Here is a 19746-nt window from a genome sequence, read left to right on the forward strand (position 1 = left end):
GACCGTCCACTGCTCAGTGTCTCCAGCCTGCCAGCTTACCTGTCTGGAGGGAGGGGGTTCACAGGCTGAGGAGGAAGAAGGGGATTAACAGCCCCTGCTCCTATTCACTGGGCTTGCTCTCAACATATTAGATTTCTAAATCTCAGGGACTTTCAAGTTCACTGTGCCCCATGGCCAACTTAAACTTCCCAACTTGGAGAGTGGGTTGGCTGTAGTTGAAAGATAGTGAGGGCATAGAAGAGGACCCTAGGGACCTCTCAGGGACTGGGCTGAAGCATAGGGCACTTTATTAGGGCTAGTGGGTGCCTCTGGTTGAAGGAAGTCGATCTCTTGCAATACTAGCTCAGTCCCCAAACTCCCCAATCCTGGAATAGACTATCAGCCATAACTAGCTAATTAACAAGCAACTGAGTTGACAGTACCTCCCAGGTCCAGATGAGCCTTCACCTTGGTTAATCTGCAAACTAGCTAAGCAGACTCAAGATAGTTGAAAGTTAATCATATGCAGAGATCAACGCAGACCTCAAAACAGCAAGCAGGAGGTGGCCATAGGAAAGGAAGTCAGGACCACTCTGGGCACAGTCTTTAGTGGATTCTGGTGAAGACAATGTTTAGCTCCCAACTGACCTCCCTGCACTGTCCACAACACACTTTTTTTTTTCAAGGTAGGGTCTTGCTGTAGCCCAGGGTGACCTGGAATTCTCTATGTAGTCTCAAACTCACAGCAATCCTCCTACCTCTGCCTCCTGAGTGTTGGGATTAAAGGTGTGCACCACCATGCCTGGCTCCATGACACTCTTAATCCACCCCCTGGATCACACAGCTACCTGGATCCCAGGGAGCACATAGTAAGTGTGCTCAACATAAGGCAAGTAGTATTATTGCACTGGTACCATTCATGGGTTTAACGTTAGGCTCAGAGGCTCGGAGGCATTTGGCTGGCTATGCAAAACATATTGGGGAAGCTACAAAAAGCATGTCTCTCCCCCTCAGCTGTTCTTTACAGAAAAAAAAATCTGAAAATGCTCAAACATCACCAGGAAAATAGCACAAAAACATAAATCACACGGCAACAGTAAAGAGAATTAACCTCAGATGATCTATCCGCTCAGCACGGATAAATGAGAGGCAGCCTCAATTCTAACAGACCGGCAAATTCTACAGGGTCCCTGAGTATGCAGTAGATGGCTGGTTGATCACCAAGGGCCCAGTTTCCAGGGAAGAGGCAGCCAGGGCTTCTGGCCACGGCCTGTGGTTTGTGGTTGCTTCTGCTGGGCCAGGGGCACCCTGCCTGCGCTTTATTGGAGTACCCATGGAGTTACATGCTGGCATTTCAGCTTCCTCGACCTTGCAGTTCCTGTCTTGTGACCATGAAGCAGAATCAACACACCTCCTTTCTTCCACTCACTCTGTTAACTTAACCAGAATCAGCCTCCCTGAGAATAAAACAGAACGTGCCCGAGGCTTGGAAAAACACTTTTCCAGGACACCGGAAACAACACTGGCCCAAGTCCTTGATCTGTTGCCCAGTGGAGGGACAAAGACTAAAGGCTCTTCCCAATCTGCTCTGGCAGGACGGCGCACACCTGGCACAAGCACTGCCCCACCTAAGCCATGGCAGACATTGCTAATTAATCACAGAACTCTTTCTCTGGAGCCAGGCTGAGCCTCAGAATCTTCCAAAACGACATTCCAGGCTGTGCAATGGAACCTACTGCCAGGCATGGTCCTAGAGGCCCAAATCCAGCTAAAACCTGGCTGACTACTTATCCTTCTGGAAAACTTTCCACCCAAAGAAGCAGCTATAGGATGTGGGGGTTTTCCTTCTGCGATTCCCACCCCACTGCCCCCCACATCCTTGCTCTCTTTCTTGCATTTTGTCTGACTAGTAAGCCATTGTTAAGATATCCAACCCTCAGAGGAATGATCCCAGATAGATAACTTACTTTCAGAGTTGCTCTGGAATGATAAAAATAAAATAAAATAAAAAGCCAGTGGCTGTCATTGGAATGAAGGGTATATTTAAAAAAAAATTATTTGCAAGGAGAGAAAGAGCAAGAGAATGAATATGAATGAGCATGCCAGGGCCTCTAGCTGCTGCAAATAAACTCCAGATGCATGTGCCACTTCGTGCATCTGGCTTCACACAGGTTGTTAGGCTTTTCAGGGAAGCACCCTAACCACTGAGCAATCTCCCCAGCCCTCCCCCAAGGGGTATTTTTAAGGCCTTAATTAGCTTTAAGGTTCTTCCATTGCTTTCACCCCAAAATGTGTCCAATGTCTTTTACATTTCAGCTTCAGCTTTTTTTTTTTAAACTCCAGCATCCTTTAGGGGGCACAGAAGGTTAGATTCTTTCATGCACTTGCTCGCATTGAGATCAGCATTGTTACCCCAAGAGACTTGAAGCTTTCTTTACCCCACTACATGTGAACATTAGCCTTCCAGTAACAGTCGTCTCAGAGCTGAGTTACAGAGCTAAAAGCAGTGCCAGCGTTTTACAGACAAGAATACGGAGGTCTTGACATCCTTGGTCACCTGCCTAGAAACGTTCAACCTAACCTAGCTTGGTTGACTCCAAGAACAGTGCTCGATCTGACTTGGTGACTAGACTGCCTTCAAAGTGACTATAACATGCTCCTCGTCTTGCCATGTCAAACCCAATAGAAAGAATAAGCCCAACCCAACTTGGCTTTGATATGTTTTTTGTTTACTTGTTTGCTTGGTCAGCTCTGCAACTGGCTGGCTACCTAGGATGAACAGCATGTATGAACAGTATGTATGAACAGAGTAAGGACTAACATCATTGCCCTTTAGCAGTTGCAGAAGTAAAACCCAGAGAGGTGGCTCACTTAGGGTGAGGCTTCTAACTAATGGTCCAGCAAGGGCTATGCATTAGGTCTGTTCATGTACCTAAGCAAGCCAGACAGAACTTACAAAGTCACAGCTCGCATCCTGCAAGCGAGACTCCAAAGACATCAAATACAAATGTGCTTCAGAAAGTTTTCTTTAAATACCTGAATCTGACTGAATTAAAGTGACAGAGCCACAGTTCTAAGTAGGCATGGCCCCAGGTCCTCACACTGCCACATGTTTAACAGGACAGCCCTCATGACAATCCTGTAGAATAGGTCACATTTTCTACCTAAGAAGAGAGGGTCTCCAAACTGGTTCAAAGTTTCTCCTGACTTTCTAGAGGAGCTCGACTTCAAATCCAATCTAGTTTGGAAACTATCGGACCCCGTGATGCTGTGTGGATGCTGTGAGACCGCGTTTCTCTAGATATCTTTATCAAAGCTTGTTATTTCTGCCTGGATAATGACTTCATCCTGATTGCCATGGTTTCTAGCCACTGAGATATGCCCAAATTAATTTTTTAAGCTGCCTATAATCAAGATGGAAGGGCTAGTATAGGGGGGCAGGGAGCAAATATATTTTGGCAATGTATTCCTAATATTCAAACCTCTTAGGAAGAGTGAAAACTCCAAGGAACAACATCTGGTCTTGCATGTCTGGATTCTCCACCTCCTTCATGAAGTGCTTCAGCTTAGATACCTCATGAACACAGCTACAATTCCATACTGCACTGAGCTGGTTTAAACTTAAGGGGTGCTGTACCTAGTTTTTTATAGAAGGGGAGACAATATGCCCCTGATGAGAGGAAAATCTTTGATGCTTCTGTAGTCTGTAATACTGTAAAACTCCTGTCCCTTTAATAGCCTTATGCCATTCCCCCACACACAGAATGTGACACAGACCATTGGGACTCGTGCCAAGAACCCCTCACCTCGAACCTGGTGGGAAGGCAAAGACCTATCCAATCAGTCACATTAGTTTCAATCGCTTCTTATTGGGAGAAGATCTTCCATATCTGTGTGTATGTCAGTCCCTGGTTACTCCACATCAAATAAAGGGTCAGGTTTGTCTGAGGTGAGATCTCCCTGGCACTTTCCATCTTGTGAACAGTTTCTAAAACAGAATTTGTGAGAAGCATACAGAAGGGAGCAGAAACCAGCAGAACCTCCAGTTTTATTTTTATTTTTTTAAATTTATTTATTTGACAGCAACAGACACACAGAGAGAGGCAGAGAGAGACAGAAAGAATGGGCATGCCAGGGCCTCCAGCCACTGCAAATGAACTCCAGACACATGCACCCCCTTGGGCATCTGGCTAACGTGGGTCCTGGGAAATTGAGCCTCAAACTGGGGTCCTTAGGCTTCACAGGCAAGCGCTTAACTGCTAAACCATCTCTCCAGCCCAGAACCTCCAGTTTTAAAAGACCACCAACTTACTTTGCCCTCATCAACAGACTGTCACTGGTAACTGGGGAAGTACCACTTATTTGCAATTCAGACATATCTATCACCCCAAAGAAAACACAAGGAACCCAAGTCAGAAATCTTCTAGCATGTTGGAAAGGCTTAAAAGCACTAAAAGAACACAACTCTTGTGTTTATAAACTCAAGCTTTCTGAAATTGTGTTCCAGGAATGGTAGAGTCCGCAGATGAAGACCAAGCCCCGAGGCTGGGAGATGGCTCACTGGCAAAGTGCTTGCTGCTCAAGCATGTAAGGATCCAGGTTTGATCCCAGCACCAATGTAAAGAGCTGAGTGTGACCACACACACCTGGAACCCCAGCACTTAAGGGAACAGCGACAGGAGGCTTGCTGGGCAGCCAGTCAGCTTTATATTTGGTGTGTGTTTGGTGTGTGTGTGAGTATGGATGTATGTGTGAAGGTTAGAGGACAGGTCTGTATGTCAGTCCCCACCTTCCACTTTGAGGCCAGACCTCTCCTTGGTCACTGCTACAATCAGCTAGCTAGCTGGACCACAAGCGTCGGGGGATTCCCACGTCTCCTCCTGCCTTCATACCATAGGTGTGCTCGGGTCATGGATACTTGCACTGCCACTTCCAACTCTGCCTGAATTTTAGTGATCCAAATCTGGTTACTCAGACTTGTGTAGCAACTGCGTTATTCACAGAGCCAGCCTAACCAAATAGATAAAAAAAAAAATAAAATCAGCAAGCTCTAGGTTCGGTGAGATGCCCTGTCAGGCAAATAAAGTGGATGAGTGAGAGGGGAGGACACTGTATGTCGTCCTCTGGCCTCCATACCTGTGAGGATGGAGCAAAAATATCTGCAGACACATGCCTGCACCACATGCACACATACACACAAGCACAACAACATACTACCCACACAGAAAAAAAAAATCAAAAAGAAACAACCGATGGTTTGTAAAGTATGTTGACTTGAGGAGCGATCCTAGAAAGCAGGCAGTCACTGCAAAGAACTGATGGTGACAGGGCAAAAACTGCAGCTGCAAGCAGGTATGGGCACCTTCCCACAGGAACAAACACACACGTGCTCGCCGGCTATGCCTTTCATGACCTTTTCTTGCCTATGCTGGTCAACAAATGAGGAGTGGCAGAATAGCAGTTACCTCCTCACTGCAGGGTCAAAACACTCAGCTAGAAGCGGCTTACGAGAGGAAAGGGTTTATTTCAGCTCACAGTTTTGTGGGGAGGTTTCATCCTGGCAAGGAAAGCATGACACAAGCAGGAATGTGGCTCATCTCATCACAGATCAGCAGCAGAGAGGAAGCAGCAAGAGTGTGTCAGCTCGCACTGGGAGGCTGGATTATAAACTCTCGAGGCTCACTTCCAGCAACATACCTCCTCCAGCATGGCTCCACCAGGTGGGAATCGAGTATGAGGCTTAATCACAAACACATGAGCCTACAGTGGACATGTTACATTTAAACCACCACAGGTACCCATCCGACATCTCTCTAGAACAAGGTATGCTCTTACTTAAGTGTTCAAAGTTGACAATGGGGTTGGAAGAACAGGGGAAATAGTAATTCTAGAATACATGCAAGAGTGATGGAAGTCACCATTTATATATAGAGCACTGCTCTCCACACCCCATCTCGTCCTCTCCTAAGGATGCAGAGATTCTTTTCTCCTCTTACAGCTCAGGAAACAACAGCAGAGGTGACATGGTACATGGTAGAGACAAAATTCAAGCCAAGGCTAGAACTTTAGAGACTAACTCTTCATGGAAAGGGGAAGGCTGAGAAAAAGTTCTCTGACATGATTACTTCATGAGTAAAATTCACCAGCTTTGGTGAAATGACATAACATCCTCTCCAATGGCAAGTCAAGGAAAAAAACAATGCTCTTTGGTTTCCATGTACTAAGAAATTTTAATTTAATATATGAAAGTGGTGAAGTGACATTGAAGGATGGTAGCTGGAAGTAAACTGTGTCAATGTAGGGGGATGCTAGTGTGAATTGACTGCACCACTGTAGACTTGTAGTGAAGAACATCAGTGCACATCAGTAGCTAAAATCTTTAAAGATTGCTGATAATCAGAGAAGTTAAATGTGTTTTCATAATTATTCTGTTTGGTAGGCTCTTTCTTTAAAAGACAATAAAGGATAGAAATTTCAGTGTTACTGGGTCAAAATCAAATGATCATAACATCTATGTCAATGAAATGTTACTTCCAGGCAAGGTAACCATTAAAAGAGAAACTGAATTCATAATGAGGCCCAGAATGTTTCTTTATGACCACACTGTGTAATATTAAAACTTACTGTTATATACCTTTGCAATTTCAAGATTAACAGGATATCACTAACTGACCTACTCTGTTTGAGTTAATTTTACTCATAAGGTAATGAAAAAAGAACAACAAAAAACTTTTTGACATGAATTTAAACATGCTTTTAAAATCATTTACGTTACTGGCCATTTAAAAAGACTTTTTTTTTTGGTTCTGTGAGTAAACGTGACACTCAGCTCTCCTGAGAAAGTATATTACTATAAAATAATCAACTGTAATGGATAAAATTCAGGCAATTCTTACAAAGTCAGTTCTGTAAGGTTATCTTTGCTTATACTAAGAAACTATATCAAGGGTTTATTTCCATTTCACATTTTATGCTATCTACCTTTTCCTCTCTCTCAAGGGCCTCTGGTCTTTTAAAAGTAGTTCTTGGGGCCGGGCATGGTGGTGCACGCCTTTAATCCCAGCACCTGGGAGGCAGAGGTAGGTGGAATTGCCATGAGTCTGAGGCCACCCTGAGACTACGCAGTGAATTCTAGGTCAGTCTGGGCTAGAGTGGGACCTTACCTTGAAAAACCAAACCAAAAAGAAAGAAATAAATAAAAGTAATTTTGGGGGCCTGACAGATGGTTCAGTTGGTAAACACTTACATGAGGACCTGAGTTCAGATCCAAAGCACCCACATAGTATGTCACTTGTGTGTGCCAGCCCATCTGTAATCCAGAGACAAGCTAGCTCATTAGATAGTCAAATAGATGAGCTCTGGGTTGTGTAAGAGACCCTGTCTCAGTGAAAAGGATGGAGAACAACTAAGGAAAACACTTGACCTTGACCTCTGACCTCTTCATGTATATACACACACATACACAAAATACAAAGTAAAAATAGTATTCTGCTTGATGAGTGATCTTCTTTCTTTGTTTCAGAATTTCTCTAGCCAGGCCTGCAACGCATGGCCTCTTTCAACAATCCTAAGCCCTAATTATAATGAATCCAACCTAAGGTGAATTAAGTCTTCCTTGCCAATAATGAGGCGGTACTTTGTTTGCCAATCTCCTTAAAAGAGCTTTTCAACCTTGGGGTATTGTGATCCTTGTTCTGGGAAAGGTGACTGCTGTGGACCTGGGTGATCTTGCTTGTCTGGTTTACAGCGAGTCCCATTGGTCAGGACAGTGCTATGCTCCCCTCCAACAAACCTTCACCTTTCCCACTCAGTGCAGGAGACGTTCGTCATGCGTGACTGGACGACACACTTAGCTGGATCCCTGAGAGACCAGAGAAGAGACCACTCTGCTATCCGATCTGCAGCTGGGCTCCCCAGCAAAGACATCAGAGCAGTCTGCTCCCCAGAGCTCATTATAAGAGGAAGCACTGCTCTACCCCACTCAAGGCACTCCTGCCAAGGCATTTATTTCTGCGATTCCATTTTTTTTTGTCAGAGCATTCTGTCATAGATGATTTAGTGTTGTGAGTCCCTCTAGCATCTTTCTGTAGCAAGCACTGTTGTTTTTAGAAATCAAGTCTCCTGAGCAAGACTCGAAGGCCAAGAGGGTTTCATTAACCACAGACTGTATCTTATTATCAGACCTTAAGTTCCAAGGCATTCTTACAATGATCATTTTTTTTAAAAAAAAAAAGCCGTGGATTAAACTCAAGATACAAGACAATTAAACACAAGATTTTCAGAAACTTGGTGTGTCCTGTGAGCTGTGTCAATTTTCAAGTGAGTGACTTAAGATACTGATGATAGAGAAGGAAGAAGCAACATTTTAGGAATTTACAAAGTCACAGAGTTTATATTCCCTGGACATCAATGGAACAGAAACATGTACTATAAGGTCTCTTCTCCAGTAGATGCTAGATTCTGCCAACGTCCCTGTGATTGTCTACTCTATGTAGCCAGAGGTAGAGCTACACTCTTATTTTTACTTCAGGGAACTGGCTTGGGTTATAGCAACTCTTCCAGTTTCCTGTAATGCTGGCTTGATATGACAGCACATTTAGGGAACCGGAATAAGTCATTTCTTGAACACACCATCAGCGAAACACTCCCCCTGCCCCACCACCTCCCAGCAAAACCTTTCCTCTAGCAATACTCACACTCATATGCACACATACATGTGCGGGCATGTGTGTACACACACACACACACACACACACACACACACACACACACCACATCTAAGCATAATACACAGTTCATTGTGGTTTTAGGGAAGAAGAGAACTACAAATACAAGGTCAGGACATTATTGCAAAGAAGCAGAAATGATTCCTTTGTCTTTCGAGCAGAATTAATAACCTGGCCAGAAACCTGGTTAGGTATTTTTAGCTTGATATTATTGTTATAGATAATCCTTGTAATCAAGCACTATTTGTACCACTGAGGCATTTGCTCCCCAGCCCCCACGTGAAAGTGTGCACATGTGCACATGCCCACAAAAATGTACTCATAAAAATTGGTTCAATGTACTTGTTTGCAAACCTAGTAAGCCATGTAAAATAGAGGCATTTAAAAGCAATGAATGTTAATGGGTTGAGTTTATTAAAATCTATTTTTTACTCCTAGGAGATCAGCCCTGTTTTTGGACTTTTAAATTCTAAACCATTCAAATCCCTCCAACTATTTTCTTGCCAAAGAGTGCTTCCCCCAATCACCGAAATTATGGGCTTTACAACTGAAACTTAAACCCTGTGTTTTGAAATTACTTCATCTGGATCATTAGAACATCGTGTTTTGAAAAGCTGTTTGATGTTCAGAGGAGAGTATTTATTTTCAAAATAATAAAAAAATAAGGAAATCCTAGTTTGCCAGAGGAAACTATTGTCAAGTTTCTAAAAATGTTTCATTTCCAACCTTGAACCCAAATAGAAATGTCCACATGCCACTTCCCTGTTCAGAACTCTTCCATGGCTCCCCACTGCCTCAGGGACACAGTGCAGGCTTGGGAGCCTGGTATTCATGCAGCTGACTTCCTGACCAGCACCAACCTCTCCCACTCGTTGCTCTGGACCTTCCTTCTCCGCGAGACCAGTTCTCTGCACCAGCCATGTTGGGCCTCATCCTGCTCCCCAAACACACTGGGGGACATTCTTGCTTCTACAGCTCTGTACGCCCCACTCCCTGCTCCCCATTCTAGCTCTCTCATTTCCCCTCTGAGGCCCAATACAAGGTTCAGTTTTTTTCCCCAGGAAGTGTACCCCCAGGCACACTTTTCCTCAGCCAGTGGCAGCTTCCTGTGAGATCTGGAAGCCTGTGTGTCAGTGCTGCTCACTTATTTGATGTTAAACATCTTTGCACACTCTTCTGCACTAACCTTTCGCTCTCTTCTTTTCAATAGATACTAGAGGCCTCACTATACTCACCACTTGGCACCAAGAACATGCTGATTTTTTTTTTAACTAAAACTTATCCATTTGCCCACAAGTTCTGGCTTCCCTCTGAATGGCCACCTTGTGGAGACCAGCAAATCCTGGTCTGTCTTGCTCAGTGCATAAAGCAAAATCCGATGCTATTTCTGAAATCATCCTCCTCTGTTCCATTCTTAGTACCACATCACTTACTAAAGAAAGGCAGGAGAAGGGACTTATGGGACAGGCTGGCCCACTGTGTGTCAGGTACATGCTGGACCCTTCTTGCAAGGTCACTTTATGAAGGTCACAGAAACCCAGCCATGGCATCACTTTTCAGATGACAGACAATGAAGGCTCAGAAAGGTTAGGGGCTTTCCTGTGAGAGGACAACCTGGGGGAAGGTGCAACTACTCTCCGGGACTGTTGACAGACAGTCTTCTGTAAGCAGAAACATGGACTAAACTAGCCTGTTTTTCCAACATTGTAGTATTCCTCTGTGGCTGCCTCACTCCTCAGATGATTATACTGCCTTTGAGTAAACTTACTAAAACCTATTACAGGCCTAGAGAGATTGCTTAGCAGTTAAGAAGCTTGCCTGTGAAGCCAAAGGATCAAGGTTCAATTCCCTGGGACGCACATAAGCCAGATGTCCAAGGTGGCGCATGCATCTGGAGGTCGTTCATAGTGGCTGAAGGCCCCTGGTATGCCCATTCTCTCTCTCTCTATCTATCTATCTATCATCTATCTATCTATCTATCTATCTATCTATCTATCTATCTATCTATCTATCTATCTCTATCTCTATCTCTCTCCACTGGCTTCTTTCTCGCTCTCTTTAATAAATAAATACCTGCTATAAAAATGAAACTGTAGCATTGAATGTTTCAGGGCAAAAATTTCAGGAAAGAAACAGAAGCAAGAACTTATTTGGATTTTATTTTGTTTGTCCACTTCATGTCTTAACCCTGTAACAAGGAGCAATGAGTGTTAGTTATCTGCCCGCGGCTCCCTCCAGCTCAGAACCTAAGAGAGGGGCAAGCATGAGAGAGCAGAGCGACAGAGGAGAAGTCTGAATTTCCTGACCAGTGACCTTGCCTGGCTGAGAAGAGAAAATTACCAAGACTCTCTGAGTCCCCTACTTGGTCCTAAGAATGACACTCAGTGGGGGCAAGGAGGGTGCTCAATGCATGAGTTCAAGTGCTGGGATTAAAGCTGTGCGCCACGACACCCAGCTAAGTGGGAAATATTCAATGTGGCCAGTATTCTCAACTACCCCAGTATAGAATCCAGCTCAGCACCTATCTAAAATATTTTCCTATTTTATTCATCTCATTACTTCCTCTATCATCTTCCTTATTCCATAAATTTTCACTGCTGAGACATAAAAAATGATTCCAGAGGCAGGGCGGGGATGATTAGTGCTGGTTGGAAGAGAGGTGTCTGAGACACCTAATACATCACCAATGTGTCCTCACCCTCTGGCTTTCCACATTAGGATGTTATCAAGGCTTTCTCTCTACTCCCCCACCTTCCTTTCTTCTCTTCCACCTAATTCTGTCTCTCCAGTGCTATTTTTCTAGTCTAGTAGGCACAGCATTGAACTGGAAAGACTCTTGCCAAGACCTTTGGCAGGAGTGTGCCTCCAGGAATGCTGCCCACCACCATGGTACAGGGAAGGCAGAGAACTGTGAGGCTCACAGCTGAGGGGCAGGACAGAGGGCTGGACTCGGGAGCTGGCTGGGATGCTGGGCAGAACAGGTTTCCCTGGCCTATCCACGTCCCTCCCTCCAGAGCTCAACTTTCTCATGCCAGGGTCAGGATTACAATTGCTCGCTGGCATTTGCTATAGTTCTCCTGGGAAGAAAAGGAAGAAAGAGGAGAATTTAAGAAAAAAAAAAACATGGCAAGCCAGCACACTACCCAGACTCCACAGGGCACAGGCACGTGCCTGGAGCACACGGTCCCAGAGGCAGGCAGCCAGGGTTGCTAGGACTCCCGTGAGAGCGGGGCGGGGGGGGGAGGGCTGGGCACTGGGAGCAGGGCTGGTTCCTACTGGCAGAATAGGAGTTGCTAACCCAGTAGCAGTACTGCTGGGTTGACATCAGGGAAGAGACTTGTCCTAATCCAGAAGGGAAAGGAAGGTCAGGCAAGCTGCACAGGGTAAGTGCTGCATGCTGGGGGTGGGGGGTGGGGGGAAGCATGTCCTATTTTTGTAGAGGGAAGAGGACTGGATGAACAAATCCCTAAATGGAAAATGGGGACAGTAAACCCAGCTAGTCTTTTCCCTGATCCCATGCCACCACCCTCACAAAGGCGCCATGCACTGAGCATTCCTGTACTGGCACCATGCCACATTTTGCCACACTTCACCTTATTTAACCCTGACGGAAGCCTTATGGTGGAAGACTGCTTATAACCTCCGTGCAATTGGTGAGCAGTGAACAGAGGCTCCGAGAGGTTCAGAAACAGACACAAAGTTACGTGGCAAATGGAGTGGGGGGTCGAAGGTTAAAAACTCAAGGCCCCCAGTGCAAAGCCAATATCCCTAGCACCAGGTTGCCTTGCTTTCCAATCTTCCACCAACACGCATGTTGCCCCAGACAAGGGCCGGCCTGCCTTCCTGTCAAGGTCAGCAATATGGCCGAGTGCAGAAAACAGAACAAGCCTGTGCCCTGCGGGGCCTGGAGAAGAAGATAAAATGATTCCAAGAAGAAGCCACCTTCCCAACAAGTGGTCCCTCTTTCTTCCCCAGCATGATTCTCTTTACCCTGACCAACGAGAAGCTTCTAAGACCCATGGTGTCATGGTACCTGCCACTTACGGAACTCCCAACCTGCAGAGGGCTGTAAGCTGGTGGGGAAAATACATGACCTCCAGGCCCTTCCAGGAAGCGCATCGCATGATATTGGAGAAAGCAGGCAGGAATATGTTTTTGCCTCACTGGGACCTTCCACAACCCCTAAAGCACCAGCATGCAGCTCCCCTCCATCATTACTCAGATTCCCTCAGCCAGCATTTCCTTTCTACCACAAAATCTTATCACCAAAGACAGGCTGCAGAAAGAGGACACAAACCCCAGGCTGCAAAGATGCAGCAGGCGTCCCTGTCCCCTTCTCTCATGCCACCCACTCAGACCCGCCTCTGCCCACGTGTGACCACATGGAAAGGTTTTCACGTTACTTTGTGTGAGGCCTTCATCATAGCTTAGTCTCTGGGCTGAGGACTGAAAAGAGAGCTATCTTAATTCTCAGCTGAATCTGGGCCTTAAAGTGGTAGGACACCCCACGCCCCCAAGCTATTCAAAGAAAATCCACCGGAAGAAATGGTTTCAAATCTAGCTTTACAAGCATAGGGTTTAAAAATAACCCTGCCTTTGTCAGCTATAGATGACTTTCCCTAAAGGGACAGCTGTCCTTAAAGCAATCACTCAATTCTCAGGGCAAACAGATTCTTATTTTTCCTAGTACCCAGTATATAACTTCCAGGAGCACACCCCTCGTACCACCTCTGATACCATCTGAAGTGCAAACACCAAAGTCTCTGCAACGACTCCTGCCACCGTCCATGCAGCTAACCTGAGAATGGCCAGGGTGCTTCTGTCCAGATAGCCTGAAACCTCTACAGCCAAGAACCATCACCCTTCCCTTCGCAGATAGGGCAATTCAGAAAACTTGGCATGTAACTCCATCACCACTTAGGTTTTGATGCATCCCTAGAGTATGTCTTTGTGAAAGAAAAAACAACCTGTATTCCTTCACATGCTGATGCATCCTTGTTCTCAGGCAGCTGCACAGAGGAAAAGGATTACAGTGCTCTGAGTAGAAAAGTGGCTAAGGGGGCAGTCATGATATAAACAGTTCTGAACATTCACAAATACACTCGACTTATCATTCCCCCAAACCCTGCGTGCAGACCTCCACATACCTACCTAATGTATCAGTTTATGGTTTCATTGCTTTGCATCCAGCACTATTGCCATAATGAGATTGAGCAGGACTCACGTGATGCATGCTGGTTAAACTGAAAGCAAACGTTTGAACAGCTCTGCAAGTATCTCCTGGTTATCTCAATGACCTCAAGGTACAACATTTTGTACCTCAAAGTGTATCAGGACATTCATTAATGTCATTTTTTTTCTTGGCTAATGAATGCTTCCTCCTCAAAAGCTTTGTCATCAAACGTAATAAGAAATCAATAGCAGCTGTCTGTGTGAGAGGTTCTGGATTAAGTCTACATTTAGCTCTCTAAGTTGAAGAGCCTCAAGGAGGAGTAGTTTTATCACCAGGGAATGTCTGAGGGGTCAATGGAGACATTTTTATTTGTCACCGCTGCAGGGTAGTTGTCACTGGCATTGAGGAGGCAGAGGTAAGGGTGCCCTTCGGCATTCTGTGGTACACAGTGCAGCACACCACAGGACTTACCCGAAACGGTGAGTGCCAGAGTTGAGAAATCCCAACTGAGACTGAAATTATGCAGTTCCCAGAATGTTCATGGTTATATCTGTGCTCTTCCCTTCGGAAGACTTATTTTCCCCAACATTCACTTGGTACTTCTATTCTGGTCACCCCTGTTGGCTATGCAGAATAATCCAGAACTTTCTCCTGCTTTAGGTTTGCTTCAGATATTGCAGGCATCAACCCCCTGCCCTCCCGAGTTTCTCTGTACAGAACCTTTGTTATAAACAACACGGTATGAGGAGCAGAGTGGACTTTTATCTGTTGGGCATTTGAAGAGGGCCTATACTATTTTTCCTTTGCTGTTAGGACAATCACTCAGTTTTCAATTCTAAGAAAGATAAGTTATTTTCAAGTATAGTTCTATTATTCTTCTCTTAAAAAGACATTAAAATAAAGAGTTTATTTCCCAATTCCTAGTGTGTGCCTCGATGACCTCACAGAATGAGGCCCACCAAAATCCAGATGCTCCTTGGCATGGACTACAACCTGGTGGGCATCCTGACTCTCTGAGAGTCACTGGTCAGTAACAGGCCCTGAGGAACTCTTGACAATTGACGTAAGCCTCAAATTCCAAGATCCTAATTTTTGGTGCTCAGCAAGCACACCCCAGATCAGCAACTCACTGGGAAAAATCCTGATATACCCCTCCAGAGAAAGGTTACACACTGTACTTAATGACTTTAGGGAAGTGTGTTAGAAGATTAGGGTGGAAATACATGGTACAGGTTTACTTCATATGCCACTCACATCAACACCCAGAGCTCGTCATCTGACCTCGTACACATATTACCTGAAATAAACCCACCACACAGAAACCACACCTTCTAAACAAAAGAAAATCGAGGTTCCAAGAGTTAATGTCATCATTTAAGGTCAAAGGATGCACTGCAGCAGAATGAGGGAAACGCCGGTGGGCTTGGTTCCTGGGATGCTGCTCCTCCTCTCACCACTTTATTACTTCCTACCTGGAGGACTATGTGTTTTGCTGGTTGTCTGTTCCTTGAAGAAACTGAAGAGTATTACTGTACATTCTGCGTAGCATGGGTTCTGGCTCATATAAAGGAGTGTTTGCTCAAGTTTCTGCAGCCTGAGGGGGTGTCTGGAGGTTAAGACTTCATTTTACCAGATCCAGTGGCCCTGAGGTATCAATTAAAGTGAAGTATGGAGAAGGGAGCAGTAGAAATTTGAAAGCCCAGAGATATTTGAAAGGGTAAGCCTGAGCTCTCATATTAACCTATAAAGGCCAGGGTATTCGCTTCCTCCTTCACCTCATTTCCTTCCATTTAAATGTGGCTCTGTATGTGACAGAAATTTCTGCATGACTTGAGGACACAGAGTTCAGTAACCATCTCTACCACAAGTCTCTCATTGTCCTGCTTTCTATCTTCCCCTGCAGCTAAGGCCTTCCATTTGGTGACCTTCCTGTCAATTTATCAGGCTGAATCTTTGTTCCTGGTACCTGTGTGCCTGAAATGATCTTGCTTCCTGTTCAATTTGTACTACGGGGTGCTGTCTCAGTCTGGGCTCATCCCTGAGCATTTAGCAAAGGGCTTTAAAGCTTGAGTCTTTCCAGGTGATATGTTTATGTCATCTTCAGCATCCTTTATGGCTGACTTGCAAGCTTTGATAAAAGTGTGATAGACAGATGAAAATGGAAGTGATGTAAGGACAGACTGGCTCATAGGAACAGCTCGAGGGGAGAGATGCCTGGTGCTAAAAAGAGAAGAGGCGGAGGCTCTGTTGGCATGAGAGTTTGCTATTAGATTCTAGTTCTCAGTTGATAACAGAAAGAAATGGATGAAACAAACAAATGGCTATCCCACACCCCTAGGAGCATCTCTACACTTCAGGTTAGAGAACACTGAATGTGTGTAAACCCAGCCTGATAGAGAGTCTATGCACATTGCCCAGCAACATTTTAATACGTGTGTGTTTGGGGAATAAGGAAGAGAGACAGGGGAGGAGACAAATGCTTAATTAGCACCGCTGGTGGCTGTAGGATGGCGCATCTCAAACAGCAGCCTCTGTATCAGCTGGTTCACAGCCCCACAGGGAGCTGGTGAAGATGAATGCTCCTAGTCCCTCACCCCAGACCTGAAAAGCCCGACTTTCGAGGGGTTCAGAGTCTGGTTTGAACTGATTTTCCAGATGAGCAATAAGCATGCTCAGTGAAGGGAAAAAGAAAAAAAGAAAACCTTCCCTGTAGGTAAAGCAGACTGCTCCTTTCTAGTTATATGTGCTAAAATCTCCCCTGTTAAGACACATACGCCATCCCCTCCACCACCCCTTGTTCTCTCCCCTCTAAAGGGAGACTGTTCCCGAGTTTACCTGGTCTGATGGGGCTCTGCATACAGGTTGGAGATGGTATGCCAGGGTGAAGGGGTGCAGAGGTTCGGCTGCTGAGGTCCATGACCGAGGGGCCAGTGGAGGAGGCCGGCTGCAACCCCGGAGGGTGAGGGCTGTGGTCATGCTGCGATGGGCTGGGGGGGATGCCATTTTCTGACAAAAATTCCTCCAGGTCCATGTATTCCAGTTGGAAAGTATCTCCGTCATAGGGAAGGGTTTTGTCCCATAAGGTGGGTCCCAGGAATGCAGACTGGGGGACGGTCGGGCTGTTGCTCTCATCGTCCAGCTTCTTGTCCTTCTCTTTCTCCTTAGTACATGCTGCAGGAGGGGGGAGATGGACTTTGTTTCAAAGAGAGGAAAAAAGGGTCACTCTTTCGTCACCCTTTCTGGCCTTGGTTACAAAACTACTTCTCAGGGACACTGGGGTCCCCTGGCAGAAGTCATTTGTAGATGTAGAGTTAAAAGTTCATGGACCTCTGTCTGTTTTCCACATCTTCCTATTTACTTTGGAAAGAAAGCACAGGTCCGTAGCACAGGGCTACCAGTTGATACGGGATAAAGACAGGAGAACTGCCCCAGCTGCGCTGTTTGAGGGGCTGTCATTGAAATCTAAGCTGGGCAAATAACACATAAGACCTCACAAAACCACTGTGATTTTTAAGAAAATCTCCAATAATCATGTTTGATTTAGCTAACAGAACTGGTCACAGAAACATTAGTAGGACATTCGGACCTACATAGCCAAGGTCATTGGCACTCTTAATCCTAATGAAAGGGGGGCTCTCCACCCTCTCTTAATACTATGTATTGGGTATCTATCAATACTAAGCCTGTTTCGTTCCATACATTATCTCAAAAAATATTATAGCAGACTTACAAGACCAAAGTTATACCCATTTACAAGGAAGATTTGGAGGTTCTGGTCTTGAAAAACATAGAAGAGGAAAAAAAAAATCCGTTCTGAGCCTACGTGTATTTCTTTGGAAAACCACTGGAATGTATTTTTAAGGAGTAAATTAATCAACATTAAGTGTTTTCCTCGTCTTTCTTTTCCCCAAACATTAAAATATCTAATTTAGAAAAATACATACATCTCTCGTCATCCTGTCAAAAGCAAAGGGAAGGTATTCCACACGCTGAGAATGGAGGAATGCAGTATTTCCTACCTGGAAATACCTGTTAATACTCAGGCATAGGTGGACTATGAGATTAAGGAATTTGCTTCTGGGGTGTTCTGTTTTCTATTTCCTTAGATGAAAACACAGCCCCATCCCGGACCCATTTTAGCCTTCGAAGGCTCATCTTCAAAGAGTGGGACTTTAAATCTGCAAAAGCACACCCCAGCGCCCTTCCTTCCAAGTGCTTTTCCTTAAGGCGGGGGAGGGGCGCTATCATCTGCAGTCTGCAACCACACACCCCAACTCTCGCCGTGCAACAGGCTGTTTTCTCCTAGGAGAGAAAATGCAAACACTGCCCAGCTCTTTGCAGCCAAGTCATCCTTCAAGACCATGCACGAGCTGCAAGATTGATTAGCATGTGTCACTTTGATACCAAAGGTATGTATGAAACCCCCAACTGGGCCCAAATGATCCATCCCTCAGGGGTGGGCACAGCTGGGTTCTCTGCCGCGTCTTACGTGTCCCCTCCCCAACTCTCGCTCTCAGCTCCAGACAATGTTGCCTAGGGAAGCTTGCGACTTACCAAGAAAGGGCTCAAGCCCGTAAGGAGGCTCCTGCGAGGTTGGTTACACGTGAGACTGCTGCTCTCTCCCCTCCCACCAGGAAAAGTGCGCGGGGACGGTGTCAGCGCCGGAGGCGTGCACGGCATCCCGCAGACAGACCACTCCCCCACCAGCCCCCACCCCGCCGTCTGAATTCCCGGGCCTCGGGCAGGGCGCGTGCAGCGCTCGCCGCGTGAGTTCCCAGCACCAGACACGCTGCGCAGTGAGACCCCCGACTCTGGGGCGCGGAGGGGGGCGAGGGGAGGGGGCTTCCCTGAATGCATCCCCCGATTTCTCCACCCCAGTCTGCGACGCTGGGGCCCTCGGGCAGGCGGTTTCTCTCTGCCACTCAAGGCGACCATCCTGACCTGTCAAGTTCACCTGCCACCTGCGCTGCACAAAAACGGGACCCAGGGATGGCGGGTCGCGTGCCCAGCGCGGTTTTAAAGGCTGCTCGGGAGGGATCCCCGGGTGGATGAGGACGAGGGGAGACCGGTGACTCCTTCATCTCACCAAAGCGGCGCCGGGGCAGCCGGACAGCCCGGCGGTGCGGGGCCGTGGACGAGCACCCCCCGGAGCCTCGCGCCTTCCCCATCCCAGCCCCGCGGCGCTCACCGTCTTCGTGGTGGAGCTTCAGCGGGTTCTCCAGCAGGGACCGGAGCACGCCGTAGGGAGGCGGGATAAAGGTGGGGTTCAGGGGGAGCTGTCTGGACATCTTCTCCATTGCGAGGAACTCAATCCCCCCAATTTTTTTTAAAACAAAGCAAGTCAATCGAAACCCTGTGAAATGATGAAAATTAAGCTTTTCCTCCGTCCTTTGCCAAAAAAAAAAATGAGAGAGGGAAAAAAAAGTATTGGCTTTCAAAAGCGGTGGAGACCAGGAATGAAAATAATAATAATAAAGACGGAGTACTTCTATCTTTATAAATACACCTGCCTAAAAATATTTCAAAGACAACTTTAAGGTTCTCCGCGCTGACAGTCTCAGAAGAGCGCGCAAGTAGAGCCGAGCTCCTTCCTCTTCGACGTTCACCTGCCTCCAGCCACTCCGGCTTGCAAAATGTTCAAAATTGCAAAAAAAAAAAAAATAAATAAAATTATAAAATAAAAAGGGAAAAGAAAGGGTGGAAAAAATGTAGACGGCCTCGGCAGGCACCGCGCGGCCGGGGCCCCGAGTGCGTGCGCCCGAGGCGGAGCGCCGTCCCGCCCCACCCCCCTCCCCGCGCCGCGGCCGCCGCTCCCCGCGCGCTCCGCGGCCCCGCAGCGCCCGGCTCAGCGCATCCGGCAGCCCATGT

General features: G+C 46.3%; 1 protein-coding gene across 3 annotated transcripts in view; it reads right to left on the bottom strand.

Moving 5' to 3' along the window:
* The window catches only part of Hlf (HLF transcription factor, PAR bZIP family member), a 55032-nt gene extending 35513 nt beyond the window's left edge, over positions 1-19519 (bottom strand). Inside the window, exons 1-2 of one of the 3 annotated variants that reach the window (XM_045159448.1) lie at positions 19067-19519; positions 16714-17049 (exon numbers count right to left, since the gene is read on the bottom strand). In XM_045159448.1, the coding sequence (XP_045015383.1) occupies positions 16714-17049; positions 19067-19175 (445 nt within the window). In that variant the 5' untranslated portion in view covers positions 19176-19519. The remainder of the gene's footprint in view (positions 1-16713; positions 17050-19066) is intronic. The other 2 variants (XM_045159449.1, XM_004669982.2) reach the window with 2 other exon arrangements.
* Positions 19520-19746: the final 227 nt, after the last annotated feature.

Source organism: Jaculus jaculus, chromosome 9 (genome assembly GCF_020740685.1).
Source record: "Jaculus jaculus isolate mJacJac1 chromosome 9, mJacJac1.mat.Y.cur, whole genome shotgun sequence".
Classification (NCBI taxonomy): Eukaryota; Metazoa; Chordata; class Mammalia; order Rodentia; family Dipodidae; genus Jaculus; species Jaculus jaculus.